Source organism: Ambystoma mexicanum, chromosome 2p (assembly GCF_040938575.1).
Source record: "Ambystoma mexicanum isolate Mex_15411 chromosome 2p, UKY_AmexF1_1, whole genome shotgun sequence".
In the NCBI taxonomy this organism is placed as follows: Eukaryota; Metazoa; Chordata; class Amphibia; order Caudata; family Ambystomatidae; genus Ambystoma; species Ambystoma mexicanum.
This window is the reverse complement of record NC_090923.1, coordinates 591,096,786-591,113,203: the sequence shown is the minus strand read 5'-3', so window position 1 is coordinate 591,113,203 and position 16,418 is coordinate 591,096,786. Positions and strand designations below refer to the sequence as shown.

Below are 16,418 nucleotides of genomic sequence, written 5' to 3'. Positions count from 1 at the left end.
GTATTTGCAGCATTAAAACAACCCAACTCAACCTTCAACAACTACTGTGCCACAGAAACAGTTTCTTGATAATCAGCATGATATGCTAATTCTAGAAATGAGAATTTGGTTTCAGTTTCCCAAAGGGCACTTTGCATATTCAGCTTTTTCAATAACTTATTTTGAGGGTTACCAACAGTTAAAAGTATCCCTCTTACAGGGAATAAATATGTCCATTTTAGCTAATAAGGCTTAAACGGCATAAACTGTCAGATTTGAAAACAAAGCAGATTCAAAGCAAATCATAATATGCAATCTAATCATTCCACAAAGCAAAATCAGTAGCTGCTTTGGCAATGCTTCCAAAATGATGATTAATGATTTGTATTACTTTTAGGGAATACAAGCATTTTGGCAGTGGAATATATGGGAAAACAAAACAAAGTAAAACATGAAGGATCTACCTTTTCCCAAAAGTTCCTGAGATGAAAGGGAAGTATATTTAATTATTACCTTGTTAGGGTTGGATAGGTAGAAGAATTCCCATCTTTAGCAGCGTTGACAAGCTCTGGTACAGCAACTCCAGAAATCTCTTCAATAGCCTTTAAAACATCATGGGTATGTTCCAGAAAGATACTAAAAGCAACCATTAAACCATTAGTAAACATAACTATAATCAGAACAAATTCTTATATGAATAGATTGTGATGGAAATAACAATTACCTGTACAAATATATATATATATATATATATATATATAATTAATTTGGTCATTTTTTTCAATCTTCTATAGAATTGAGGTATTTCATGACTTGCATTGAAATGTTTTTGTTGTAAAGCACAGTTCAGCACTACCAATGACAACATGCCTAAAGACACAATCTTCCATAATTGACTTAAATTCTTCCAAAAAATATGCACGTCCTTATGCCTTTTCTCTACCATTCCTTTATTATCCAATTTAAAGTGAAATATAGCTCACTGCAAAGCTCATGCGATAAACTTGTACTGCCAAGACCTGAGGCCATTGCAATGGATGCGCCAGATCTTTATGTATATCACCCGAAATTGTTATGCTGTTTTGGACTACACAGTAGCCAGATTCCATGAATGTTATAATGGGATGTCAAGACCAGGAGGCTGGGAAAAGAGGGCGAAAAGGGTATGAATCCATTGAATGGCAGCGATATGGACGGAACTACAGTGGATCACAGATAGCAAACAGCATATGACTGTCATATCTGCAACAAAGAAAATGAAGTCGGAAGGAATGGAGGGGACTCAGCAGCCCAGGAAAGCCGGCCTACCAGAACATTGTTGGCAGAGGTGTGAGTTACCTCAAGGCAGGAGAGGGTGGTACTAGGTTCTTTCAAGCTTTTCAGTAGAAATCAGCCTCAAGACTCAGGGAGGCCTGAGTGTCTGCCCCCATGTTAGCAGACCTATTATGAAGCAAATGATTCTTTAACGTAGTACATTAAATGTGCACTTTGCAAAGTGCACATTATAGGCTGCCTTTACTGGCGCCATCATGCCCTCCACTTCCTCCAGTCTTACAGTATACGTCATTCCACACCTCGACTACATCAGCACCTTGTTGACAAAGATTAATAGTTTTCCTTAAGTGGTAATTTATTGTTTCAGCTCCTCGCTTGTTGCCTTTCTTTGTTCTGCGGTGTATGGCCCCAGAAAACCTGTCCTGATATAATCCCTCCCACCTTCTCCATCGCTTGATCTAGGATTTTGCAATCAAGGAAGAAAAAAAGTGGGGCGGATAGTATGCACATATTCCATAAGGAAGAATCATTCTCCACAAACTAAAGGTTCTGTCACTTAAAATGTGTACTTACCACCCAAAGACACATCTCTTTAAAAGGTGTCAACTTATTGCAGACATATGTTACAATGCTTCCAGCTCTTTGCTGTGGGGCAGTGAATATCATTGGCAATTTATGAAGTTCCAAGTGGGCGTCATGTGATGATCAAACTGAGATAGTTACTGAAGTGAAGGCCTTCCAGGAATCAAGGCAAGTTTCTAGTAAGTATTTATTTCTATAGAATTGATGCCCTCCTATCTAAGATGAATCTGTGAACAGGAGGGTTTGCTTCCATATATATATATATACACACATCATATGGCACCGTATGGTGGTTCTGTGTCTCCTGGGAGACCACATAACATGTTGAATCTGGTTTGGCAAATGAATGGCAACCACAAACATACACAAGTTTGAAAGAGGCATAAGATCATAACATGTTTATGAATACAGTTGAACAGATATCACAACATGTTTACTTATTACAGTTGCTCCAGATGTTTATGTCCTTACACGGTATTTCTATCCAGAACATGTTTACTATTTACAGTTGCTTATACATTTCTCTAAAGATGCATTTTTTTTAATTATAACTTGTTTTAATTGAAAATCAATTTTTACAAGGTCGACATTTTCATTTCTGTTGTCCAGTAAAAGTAAAAAAGGAAATCAAAGTCCTAGATTGAGGGTGGGAGGGGGGGGGGGAGTAGGTGCGAAGAATAGAAAGGTGTGGTACACAAAGTAATTAATGTTCAGTCTCTCCTTTCATTTGTCAATGCAGTTTCTACTGCTCAGTTCAAAGGACGCCCCCGCATTATTCAATTTTTCAGTTCAGTTTTCAATTGATTCCTCTAGTCTCCAGTTCCAACTTCTCAAAGAATTTAGTAACAGCGATCACCCATGTAGTCCTTTTGCCACTCAGCAAACGTGACCACCATTCATTTTCATCGTAGGAATGAAGGTCGAAGAGGACGTGTCCCAAATAAGTCTGGCGCTGTCTCTCGAGAGCTTGGCAATTTGGTAATAGGTGTCGCAAATTTTCAATTGACTCTTTGATTTTGCAGAAACAACAGGACTTTTCACTTAGTTTGCTCCTTATGGCTACCACCTCTTAGGTCTTCAATAAGTTCTCAAAGTTTTCTCTTAATCTTTTGTTTGGAAATTTTTGAATGTAATTTGGTGGTTGGTTAATTTTGTTTATTATCAGAGGAATATTTTTTGTCAATTTGTTTCCGTTAGTCTGGTCTTGCGTTATTATCCAATCGTGGATAAGTAGATTTTTTTTTAATTTTATTCGGATTTTTCACTAGATCATCCTCTGTGCAGCTGATTTGCTCTAGTCCCTCTTGAATATCCACGACCCATCTAGACATGATCTTGGTGCTGTTTTCCTGGAGTTCCTTTTTGATTAAACCAAATATGTGTGGGCTTGAGGGGTCAATTACCTTCCTGGAAAGCATGATTTTATTGCGAATCACTATCGATGAAATTGATTGAAGGCTTAATTCCCTCCGGATCGAACTCCCTCCGGATTGATGCTATTGGTGTTGATTGTGGGAGTGTCAAGACCCTTCGCCAAAATTTTCCTTCTAGCTTATCCCGTAGGGTTTCAGGGAGCTTTGGCATTGCTTCCACTCCATATGTCAGACTCGGTATGATCTTGGCCTTGTAAAAATGCAGGACTGGTATGAAGGAGAATCTTACATACTTCCTGTTTACAGCTTTGGCCTGTGCGATCAAGGAATTCAGTTTTTCTTGCAGGGCGTCTTGCATTGGTAAATCTCTTCTGTTTGAGCTAAGGGTCACAGCAATATATTTGAAACCTCTGACTTTGTCTAGCTTTTCCCCCCTCGATGAACCACTTTGAATTTTCTATTTTCTTCTGAGTAAGTTCAAAGGACATTATCTTTGTTTTAGAACTGTTTATTTCCAGATCGTTCTCCTTAATGAACGAGGCCAAGTTGTTCAATTTTCTTTGGAGGCCAATTTGTGTTTGATCGATAACGATAATGTTGTCTGTATAGATTAATCGTGATAGTGGTCCCCCGCCAAAAGTTGGAGGAACAGCTGAAACTTCATGGTCTCTGGTCCTATAATCGGCGATATAGGCGTTATATAACACCAGAGCCAGGGGGCAGACCTGTTTAAGACCCCGGGTCATTGGAATAGGTTTCGTTAGTTGTCCTGCTCTACTAAGGCGCACTTGAATTGTGGTCTCGGAGTATAATGCTTTAATTTGCGCCAATAGTGGCGATGGGCAATTCCAGGAGGCAAGTTTATTCCGCAGTTTAGACCGATTGACCTGGTCAAATGCTTGGACCAGGTCTATGAACCCCATGAATACTCTCGGTTTACCTTCTAAGACTTTGTTCTTAAGTATGCTTAAAAGAAGAATGTTTGCAGTTGTTCCTGTGGCTTTAACAAATCCAGTCTGGAGATGATCATTGATTTTGCTGGTGTTTGTCCAGTTTTGGAATTGGTCGAATACAAAAGAGGCAAAGATCTTTCCTATTGTGTCAAGTAATGCGATTGGGCGATAGTGTTTGGGGTTATCCCTTACCCTTTTCTAGAATATTGGCACAATGTTTGCGCATTTCCACGACACTGGAATTGATCTGGTTCTCTGGCAGTTTAAGAATACTTTGCTGATAAATATTGACCACACATCCGCCTGTTTTTTTAGATCAAAGTTGGTCACCCCGTCTGGGCCTGGGGCTCTCGAGAGGTTTAGTGTTTTTATTTTGGCCAATATTCGCTCTGGATTGTGCGGAATGTCCCATGGCTCAATTTCCTTCTCAGGCTTCTGTTGTGGGCTGGTTATTGCTTTGTACAACTGTTCAAAGTGGTCGATCCACTTTGCTTCGCCCACACTGTTCTGTAATGCTTCATTTGTTGATCTCATAGTAGATTTTAGTAGAGTCCAGAAAGTACTTATTTTTCTCCCGCAAATGGCTCTCAGTATCTCTTCAGAATCGGTCTCATACATTTTATTTCTATCATTTCTCACCCAGGCTTTATACTCTTATTCTGCATCAATGGCATCAGCTCTTATTTCGGGTGAGGTTGTTTTTTTGCTTGCCTCTTTAGTTTTATGCATACATCTGCGCTTTGAAACTAACTCTTGGTCGTATCTATGAGTTTCCGGCTTTACGGACTTCATTGATTTTGCGTCCGATTTCCTGCTTCTGTTATTTTGAGGCGGACTGCACCACAGTCAGCCTCTAGTTTGTGCTGTGTTGTGTGAGTTGATGGTTTTGGAGAATTCCACAGCATCTACAGCATGTTGTGATCGCTGTAAGTTGTAAGTTGTTCTTACTACATTCAAAGTTTTTACTTCTGTGAGCAGGTTTCTGGAAACATAAATGTGATCGATGATTCCTGCTTGATTTTCCCTCTCCCAAGTTGGTATTTTTTCAGTTGTTGTATCGAATACCAAGAGGAGATTGTGCAGGTCATTGGTGGTCTATATCGTGAACCTCAGATGTGGTTTCCATCATGTTTTCCAGTTCATTTAAGAAGTCGTTATCAGTAATAGCATTTAGGTTCCAGTAGATATTTATAAACATCAATTTCCTTTTTATCGCTTCCGATTTTGTAGTGTGACAAGTCCATAGGACTAAAGAGACTTGTATGAATTTTGTAGATGTCAAGGACGAGATCAAGTGGAACCCACTGCTGGAGCGAAATGCTGTTAATAGGCCAGACATTGGGTGGTCTTTAGTACCTAAGTATGCAGGAGAGAAGTGAATGTCGAAACATTCCAAGATGCTTTTTATTATAACCAGTGTTTATTTCCTTATTTTTATTTTTTTATTTTAAAATGTTCTAGTTTATACATAAACGTTTTCATTTCTCAAATTTTAGTTCTTTCCTCATTATGTTTTGTTAAAAAGTCAATTTTCAGCTTTGTATCACTGTGTCTACAGTACGTCTTCAGCAGGCGACATACTCTCTGCTTCATTTTTCCAAGTCGGGAATATTAGCGAGATATTGCGTGATCGTAAATATTGCTTTTGTATCTTGACCGCTCAGAATCTGCGCCCATCTCTCATCCGGTTCTAGTTGTTGGGTCGAGATCTTGAAGAGGTTTCCAAATATGTTTCTTTTGTGGGCAAGTGCCGGGCAGGTCATGATCAAATGATATAATGTTTCCGGGTCTTTCTCATTCATGCAGAAACGGCAGTGTTGCTCTGCCCTTGGTATTTGCCGGATTTCCGTAAGTCTTTCTCTAGTTGGCAAGATATTCAGGTGGATTTTCATGAATAGTTTGCAAATTTTTGGATCCGGAAATAGTATCAAGTATTTGGGTAGTTTGTTTAGAGCATGCAGGACGGCGTCGCAGTGGATGTTCATCGCATACTTTTTTTTCTATTCAGTGTGCATGTTATATAAACATATTGAATAGGTCATGCAGTTCTCCCAATTAGGGTAGTTTCAGGTAAAGCGTATCTGGCTCATATTTTGAATTCACAATCTATTTAGACCCAGACCATGTACGTGGTGTTTTTCCCTTGATGTAAATTAATACATGAGTTGTAGAAACCTTATTTCCCCCACATATGGCTTGCAGCGACTATGGGGATATTTGGTTCAGGGAGAACTGAATGACCTATTGAATATGTTTATATAACATGTTTATATAAAGTATACTGGTGTACATTCTAAAAACCATACTAAAAATATTTCAAAAAACACTGTACAAATTATGTAAAGACTGTCAACTCAATTGAGTCAGACAAACAAATTTACTTGATCAGAATGTATATCCAAACAACGTGACCTCATCAATACTTCGGCTTTTTGTCCCCTCAAAACAAGCAGAAATATTGTTGCTCATTCTAATTCTCCTCCTTGGATCTTTTATAGTTCAGCCAGTAGGCGTTAGGAAGAGGCTACATTATATTGTTAAAATACTAAGTTACATATTGGATAACCTTCATTGCAGGCATTACCTCTTTTGATCCTGCTTCTTAGAGACAAGTTCCTTCAAAGAAACCAGTACTGTAGAAACCAGTACTGCAGACATTTCAGTCCTTTTAATTGGATCACGTATCTTACATCTGACTCAATCAGAAACTTCCTGGTGACTCTACATCTAGTAAAAAGTATTAAGTTCCGTTTATAGAGACCATTACTGCAGACGCTTCTTATCTGACAGTTGAGTTTATGGCCAGTGTCATCAGATCACGTACATTATCCATCAGATATCTCATGGATAAGCTTGTGCCTCTCCATGGATAACCGTGTGATTACTTACACACAAATCAACACTGCAGACACCACTGCATTAAAGCAGTCATGGCAGTTGTTGCTATACTTTATCACATGTCCTAACTACTTTTACTTACCAAGACATTCTATTCATCATCTTATTACTATTCCATTTAATTTTCCCCTTTTTTTAAAAAAAAAAAGCCAGCTTTAAAAGCGGAACACCATTGAAGTACATGCTCCACACGTCACGTAAAAGTTTGTTTACAAATATGACGTCATCCGCGTCACTTCCGGTTTGTCACTGTTCTGATCTTGGTGATTCGCCTTGATGGTCGTGCAGCTATAAACTACCTCCGTCCCCAAGTACCGCTCGAGCAGGTAAAGAATACTGCCCTAGCAATCATTGAGGCCACAGGTGATGAGTGGCGTCGTCAATCAGATACCCGGAACACCGGAAGGACCCCTGAGTGCTGTAAGGCAAAGGTTAGGATCAGGTATACTATGAACAATAATGGCAGTGCAAGCAAACAAGGAATAATGACAAAGCTTACCCTGGGGATGATAGGACAGGTAGTAAACCTGAATGGACAACGAGGGAAGACCGACAGCAGGCTGGGATGTACAGCACTTCCTCCAACTCACACCGGTAGCCAGAGCGTGACCAGATAATAAGTCCATCCAAGGTCCAGGTGGTGAACCCCAAATGACTCAGGAGACAAAACGTGATCGCCAGGAATTGCGTGGGTAGAAGTTCGCCAAAACAGAAGGGTAATCCAGAGCAACTCCAGGGCCAGAAAAGAGGGGTCAAGAGTTCCAAGGGTCCAGTAGATGCGTCGAAACAAAAGGGCAATCCAAGACAAGTCCAAGTAACGGTCCGTGGTCGAGTTCCAAAGTGTATCAAGAAGAACGAGGGTAATGCCGAACAGGTCTCTGGTGGAAACAGCTGTGAAGCACTGAGTGTTTCCTCTCAGCTCTTTTTGAAGGAAAGGTAGATCACGTGACAGGGCACGTGACCGCACAGGAGCGTCACGTGATGGACGGATGCCATCAGTGATTGGTGTTCGTCCGATGTGGACGCCAGCGTCGGCTACAGGCGATCCCGTGACCAGTCACGTGATCGTCTGAGCGAGACGCAATCAGAGTCCCCAGTGCGCGGGAGCTGGAGCCGACGACGCCGGAGCCGTCAGGCATGTATGAGACGCCATGGCAAGCGCCAGCACGGAAATGGGCGGAAAGAGGTGGTTCTGCCCCCTCGGACATCCCACCTGCCGTGTCTTCCCCGTTGGTGTGGGTGGTGGGTACGGGAACGAATGGTGCCTGGTGAGTGACGGGAGGAGGGCAGGACCGGGGACGTGACAGACACTTCTGGTTCGCAGCACGACCACACGAATATAAATGGCAGTGCTGCCATAACTAAAACAACTCACCTTGGATCCTTAGGCAGCCGTCCTGGACTCCTAAGAACACTCTGACGCCCAGGAACGCTTCATTGTCACCACAAGTAAGTTACTTAGGCTAGACTTTGTATAGAATAGCAGCACACCTCTGCTACCTCTCACCCTTTTTTTCTTAAATTTATATTTACCTACCTATCTTACCTGATTTCTAGGACCATTTTATGTCCTCATGACTACTGGTCTGACCTTTCCACGCATCCCATTGTGATTGCTAGTGAACCTTTATGAAGCAAAATCTTGGGTCCACAAATACAGATTTTTCTGATACGCACCTATGCTCCTGTGCTAGTAGGTTATTTTTCCTTTACTCATGAATATGTTCTTTACCTAAAATACTGTAACATCCCAGATCTTGATCCTTTAACTTTCCTTTGTAGATCTAAGCCGCCACTATTGTGGATGAATACACATGCCACTCTTTACTATGTGTATCCTTTAGACACAAACAGGGTAAGAATGTCATAATCCTTCCTTTTGCAAAACGAATATATGTATTCCTTAATCACCTTTAGCTTTATGAATCAACAACCTCTTAAGATATTATTTGTTATATCATCATGATCCCATGAAAGACCGTTTCTCCAAACGTATGATTGTCAGTTCAACATGCCTGTGGGACATTTAGCTAAATATCTTGATTTATGCCATTATTGAATGTCGATATGTATACTCTTCAAATCAATTGATTTCTAATCACATACATGTTTGATTGTTTTTTGATTAGATTGAAAAAATCCGAAATTGTATTGGCCCCTGAAGAAGAGAGCACATCTCGAAACGCGTTGGGCATATTACCCTCTTGTGAATAATAAATATATTCTGCACTAAATCAGATAACTTGTTCTTACTACTTATGCGCTTTTTCATAAATCTGTGGTACGAAAATAACCTTCAAAAGAACTTTTTACAATGTATAAAATCATTACCTGAAAACGTTTGGCTGCCTTAGCCTTTGATAGTGGGCAGGGGACGGGAGTTCCCCAATAGGGAACTTATCTTTTTTATATTCATTATACAGCCCATTTGCCATGGTTGCACTTTTTCTCCCCTGCACCTTAAATCTCTAAGTAATTCTGTCAACCTATTCTATATAACAAATAGCACTCAAGCTACAAATGGTGTGCAAGAGATAGAGATTTCTCTTTCTTTCTTCTTTGCTAGGGCCTCATGTTTGAGTAAATTCAAGATTAACAGTTTGATTTTGGTGCCTACGTTTTCGTGAATCCTGCTTGCCTTACTGCAAATATATTGTTTTGTTTAGCCCATTCCTTCAGTTTTTTAAGTAGAAAGGTGGCGAATAGTTTGCCTAGTGTGTCTGAAAGAGCAATAGGCCGATAGTTGGTTGGGTCCTCTCTCGGACCCTGTTTATAAATCGGTATTAACGTAGCCATCCTCCATGATGGCAGAATCTGGATCAGCTTATTTAGCAAAGTAAATATTTGGTCCAGCATATTTGCCCATGTATTTGGGGTTTGTTTAATGATGGCATTAGAAAGTCCATCGGGACTGGGAGCCTGTGATGGATTGAGCTTTAATATCATGTCCATGATGTCTTGTTTCTCCCACGTCAAGTTCCACTTCTTTATCGTCGTTAATTCAGATAGAGCCTCATTCGACACTCGTTCGCTATGGAGAGCGGAGAAGTGACCGATCCAGTTGTTTTCTGTCACATTTGCGATAAGCCGATTTTGATATTGTCTGTTTTTGTTGAGGAGATTCCATAATTCTCTCAGGTTACGATTTTTAAATGTCATCAAAATTGCTTCCGCATCTGTTTGAAGCAGCGTCAGGGTATATGTATTTTTTTAATTTGAATATGATAGTTTTGCTGCTTTTATCTTTTTCATATTTTCTGCAGTCTTGTTTTTCAATTTTCTAGTGGTATCACGTAAGATTTTCTTTCTCTCCGCAATCTCCGAGTTAAACTGATGTTTGTGCGTCTTTGTTTTAGTCATTGGCCTTGATTTAAAGTAAGGCAATAACAGCCATCCATAATTCAGCTTTTCTTTATCATCCATCTTTCCATAATGGAAAATGCGTGGAAGGTTGTTGAGTTGAGGATGACTTAACCTCAATCTTAGTGATTTACCGTTCAGTTCCACTTGCATTGGCTGATGCGTCTTTTCGTGGAAATTCAAGCCTGAGCCATGAATTATCAATTGATTGTGGTCACTTTTATTCATTGGTGTAACCTCAATTTGCGTTATTAATTTCTTTAACTCCGGAGACATGTAAATGTAGTCGATGGTTGCGATAGAACTCCCCAGAATCCACGTTGGTGTGGTCATAATTCAATCTATGCTTGACTTGTTGACAAGAATCAGATTTCTAATATTTGCTTCTTTCTGCCATCTCTGTGGTCGTTGTGGAAGGTCATTCTTCTCTCGTTCGACGCCATTGGAGTTCAGTAAATGGATTTTCAGATCCCTGCAAACTATTAGATCTATTGGTTGGTACTTACAGGCTAGATCGTCAATGTTCAGAAATACAGCATCTAAAAAATATCATCATTGATGGCAGCCGGATTCCAATATAAATTAAATATTGCTATAAAGCAAGTTTGTGAGGTTGTAGACTCATTTAGAGTCATCTTGGTCCATATTCTGAATCTTTATGACTGTGTACTGTGTCAAAGGATAAACATTCCTGGTTTCTATCATACTCCAGTTTGGATCTATTTTAATCATTGTGATGAGCCCAGAAGCTGGCCTTCCTTGTTTTATCTGTACGGTCGAGTTTAATAAGGTAAGAAATCCGTCACTGCTTGGTGTGTTAGTCATCCATGTTTTTTGTAAGCAAATAATTTTAAATGCTTCTAGTTCAGGTGCTTGATATTCAATCAAGTTGGAGTGACCTCTGGTGTTCCATGAGCAAAGAGACAAGGTGTTATTCTTCGAGATATTTGATGGTTTTGAGTTTCTTCTCGTCAGAGCTGATTTGTTCGTGTGTCTCTCATCATATTCTCGTCGTATGGGTTGTTTCTTACTGTGGCTTATATTTCTGTTTGCCGGGGTATCTATCTCACTAATTTGTTCCCAAGATTGCATTGTCTCTCTTTCCTGGCTGGTTCTTGGAGTTAACTGTTCACTCTCCCTTCCTCAGACTTTTGGGTACCGTCGGTCCTGTCTATGATTATTCTGTGATTGATCTTCTACCAAACCCTTCTCTGTAATTAGCCTACAATTAAAATCCAAGTTTTCATAGCATACTTTAAACTGACAGAATCCGATTCATGACTATGTTGTCGTAAAGTTAAATAGTTACTTTGTCCAGTGCCTTTTCATCATCAAAAATGACCACCTTTATATCCTCTGTGTGAATGTTCTTTAGCTGTGGTATAGCGTGTAATAGCAACAGGACGTTTGTTCTGTTCAAGGTCAGGGCTTCATTACTTTTGTGGGATCGTGCCAAGCTCAGGGTATAGCGTCTTCTCTGAATCTTTGGGTCACAAATGTCGGGGGTTTTAATTCCTTATTTAGTATATTTCCGATCTCATGTCGCTCAATTCTACTCTGTTCGTTCGAGCGGTGACTTAAATGGGCTCTGTCATCTCGAGTTTGTTCCTCGTCCCAGGACTCTTCTATTTCGGAGATTGACCTTATAGAAAGGGAGATTCTCGATGTACAATTCAGGGATATGTCCGAAATTTCCTCACACGTCATGTCTGATATAGTAAGCACATCTGCATTTTTCCCTATATATTTGTCAACTACAATGAAATTAGATTTGTTAGGTGGCATTGATAGCTCCATTACTTCTGAGCCGGATGTAACACTGTATGTGGACAAATCAAGTAAGTCCTCTATTTCGGTTTCAGCATCTGCTTGATGTACATTATCTACTTTCCTCACTTTCCTCACATTATCTTGAGTAATATGTGATTTGATCATAATTTCAGCTTCCATGCTTGGTTCAAGGTCTATTTGTTGTGATGTCGGAGTCTTCTGTTGAGCCATGGAAATATTCTGCAGGAATGCTCGCAAGCCCTTTTGTTTGTCCAGTTTCTTTTTTGTTTTGGTTTTTCTTTGATTCCCTACTGGTCTGCTTCCTTTTTGTAGAAATATTTGGAAGGTATCCATTACGTTCATCACAGACGTAAGGACTATTGCCTCATTCCAAAAATTGTCTGCTATTGCCTTGGTTTGAGGTACCTTTACTATGGCCTTTTATAGTCCCACGACTAACAGCATCTTTCTTACGTCTTGTGCCACCGATGGCGGATATTTCGATGGAACACTCGGAGGAGATTGTTTGGGTTGAATGGACTGGTGTATCTGCTGGGGATGTTTCAGCCATGCTATCATATCTGTCGTCAATTGTTGTTTTTAGGCTCTTTCTCCTCTTGCTATTTCAAATAGTCGCATCTGCCATAATCGTGATTGTTCTGCTTGTGTCCGAACGCTTCTCTATGCTGTTGATAAAATTCTCTATAAAGATCTGCTTTGTATGTATCATGGCTAAGAGTGTTGCTTGGTCTTTGATGTTCTCGTTACTTGTTTCGTGAAGTTTCATGAATGGTATCATAGAGTGGGATATGATTGTAATGAGCATATTTTGTAGGTCAAGCATGGTTGTATGAATACTTTGTTGGTAATGCTGGTCCTGCTCTGGACTCCTATATTTTCCCTCTTTGGATGCAGTATCTTGATTTGGTGTTAGCTTGGACTTTTTCAAGTATATGCTTTCTCGAACTGGAATACAATTGGTTCTGCGATTTCAAAAGTGAAATTATCTACCGGTTCTCGTTGATTTTTTAAATTCAATGGTTTAGGTTTTGTCTTCAGTAGTCTGTTGGTCTGGGAGTTACTGCACTTGTTAACTGGAGTTGAAGTAACAAGAGACTCTTTTCTTGTTATATTCAGCGTATCGCCGAAAACCTCTTTTCTTTTCTCGATATTACTTATCAGTGATTCGATCTCAGTAATATCTAGAGATGGGCGGGGTGCTTTACTGTTGTTAGGGGGCCTCAAATGACAACGGCCTTCTTCGGGTTTTTGCATGGCATGTTGTTGTAGCCATTTCAATTTGGCTATCATTGCCTTTTCCTTTTACGGCAGCTCAGAAGACACTAGCTCTCCTTCCATTGTCTGTTTGTTCGGTTTTGTTGATTTCTGTCCAGAGATCATCAGAGATGCAAGGTTATCAAATATTGCCTTCTCTGTTTGGGATGCACTTTGTGGTTGATTGTATTTGGATGACCCTGGTGGTTGTGCCTCTTGAATATAAAGTTCTTTTAGTGAGATCCCGCTGATTTGAGATTCTTCTTGCAATTTACTATTCACCTCTTGTATCTCTTTTTCAGTGCTTTTTCAGTGCCCCTCAGTGTCTTTTCACATTCATCATAGCTGAGTTTCTAGTTCTCTTAAGAATCCGTATTGACAGTCGTTGGTCTAAGGCTGCTATCATTTCTACTTACTCTTGGTAATGTCTCTTGGTCTATATTGGATGTTTTGCTTGGTATCTCCTTCTTGGATTGCTGAGAAGGAAGAGGTTCTGCCTTATTGTCAAACAGAACAAGTTACTTTCTTACCTGGTAACGTTCTTTCGATGGGATGGTCCGACGACGTATTCCATATCTATGACAGGTAATGTCCACAGCTGTGCTGCTTTGGAAAATCTTCGGCGTCTGCGTCCTGCGTCGATGCGCCGTCCCCGAGGACCTCCTCCGACGGCAGACGTCACCCGATGTGATAAGTGGGACGCATGACGCCCATAGCCTCAGTTGTAGTTTTTTCCCCCAGAACGTGTGCCACCAGTTTTCTGCCAGTCAGACACACAAGGCATTGCGGTACGCAAGCTGCAATCGCAAAAGAAATAATGCAGCGAGGAAGGCAGGGAGGGAGCGATATGGAATACTTCGTCGGACCATCCCATCGAAAGAACGTTACCAGGTAAGAAAGTAACTTGTTCTTCGAGGGGATTGGGTCCTCCGACGTATTCCATATCTATGACAGACTCCCAGAGCAGTACCAAGCAAGGAGGTGGGAAAAGAATTTAGAACACAAATTTTGCATTCCCAATCAAATTGCGGAATAAAGGACTGCCTTGCCAAAGGCCAGATCCTGCCCTCGGATGGAATCGAGGGAGTAGTGCCGTACAAAAGTATGTTCTGAAGCCCAAGTGGCTGCATCACAGATGTGACGAATAGGAACACCCCTCTGCAGGGCAGTAGACGCAGCCACTCCCCTGGTAGAATGGGCCGGCAAGCCAGCCGGAGGGTCCTTACCCGCCAAGCGGTAACACTCGGATATAGCTAAAATAATCCAACGAGACAAAGTCTGTTTCGTCACAGCTTGTCCCAAACGCTTTCCAGCATAACCAATGAAAAGTTGATCGTCCACTCTGACCCGGGACATGCGCGAACAATAAAAGCTCAACGCTCTCCAAGGATCAAGCCTATGGAGCCTCTCCTCTTCCTTACCAGGATGTGGAGGAGTATAGAACGCCGGAAGAACAACCTTCTGGCTCAAATGAAATTCCGAAATCACCTTCGGAAGAAAAGAAGGACGAACCCTAAGGACAACCCTGTCCTTATGAAACACAGTGAAGGGTGGCTTAACTGAAAGTGCCTGTAACTCACTCACTCCGCGAGTGGAAGTAACCGCAACCAAAAACGCAGTTTTCAGGGTTAACAGTCTCAAAGGGCAAGAATGTAAAGGCTCAAACGGAGCACCCATAAGGAACTTAAGAACAAGGTTCAAATCCCAACCGCGCACCAGAAAAGGTGATGGAGGGAACACATTAGTGAGCCTTTTCAAAAACTGAGAAATTAAAGGAATCTTAAAATAGGAACATTCTTCAGTCGAGCGCTTAAATATGGACAGCGCCGCCAGGTAACCTTTAATGGTCCCCACTTGCAAGCCCCTGTGGGCGAAGGAAAGCAAAAAAGACAGAACCATGGGAATGTCACATTCAAAAGGATCCACATTCTTAACTCTGCACCAGTCGCAGAACTTACGGCAACGGTACAGACACTTTGTTGCCGGCCGTCTTGCCGAGAGCAACACCACCATCACGTCTTCAGGGAGGTCCCAATCCTTATACCTCAACCTTTCAGAAGCCAAGCGTGACGGTTGAGGGATCTGACCTCTGGATGGAGAACCTGACCCCCCTCCCGTGAGAGCAGATTGTCTCGGTAGGGAAGACGACGTGGAGGGCAGATGGACAAGTCGAAAAGGTCCGGGTACCACGTCCTCCGAGCCCACGCCGGAGCAATGAGGATCATCCGGGAACCGAACTTCCGTAACCTCCGCAGCACTTGCGGGATGACGGGGACTGGAGGAAACGCGTACAGCAGCGGGAACGACCACTCCACCACGAACGCGTCTCCCAAGGCTCCTTTTGGAGGAAATTCCCACGAGCAGAACCTCTTGCACTTCCGGTTGACACTGGAGGCGAAGAGATCCACTTGAGGGGTCTCCTGAGCCAACTCCCACTCGTGAGAGATCGTGCTCTGCCTGCTCAGAGCGTCCGCCGTCACGTTTTCGTCTCTGGCCAGATGAACTGCCGAGATCGAAACTTCCTGCTGGATGGTCCAGAACTCGAGCTGCATCGCCTCCCTGCACAGAGAAAGTGACCCTGCCCCCCGCTTTTTGTTGAGGTAGTGCATGGCCACTGTGTTGTCCGGCAGGATCAGGACATTCTTTCCTCGCTCAGTCGGCAGAAAAGCCCTCAGGGCTAGCCTGACGGCCCTCAGCTCCAACAGATTGATTTGGAGTCTGGACTCTGACGGAGACCAACGACCGCTGACTGTCAGCTCGTTGGCATGAGCTCCCCATCCCGTGAGGGATGCATCCGTCACGATCGTCAACCCCGGCCAGGGAAGCCAAAACGGAGCCCCCTTCATCAAGTTGCCTTCGACGGCCCACCACAGAAGGTCCTGGGCGACCGAGGGCGGCACCTGAACCGGGTCCGACATCCTGCCTGAGGCCTGCGACCATTGCATCTTGAGTG

General features: G+C 41.9%; 1 protein-coding gene across 5 annotated transcripts in view; it reads right to left on the bottom strand.

Moving 5' to 3' along the window:
- Nucleotides 1-16,418, bottom strand: part of FANCD2 (FA complementation group D2) — a 2,923,540-nt gene that overhangs the window by 393,352 nt on the left and 2,513,770 nt on the right. For all 5 annotated transcript variants that reach the window (XM_069644087.1, XM_069644091.1, XM_069644090.1 and 2 more), the window contains one exon: nt 493-615. In XM_069644087.1, the coding sequence (XP_069500188.1) occupies nt 493-615 (123 nt within the window). The remainder of the gene's footprint in view (nt 1-492; nt 616-16,418) is intronic.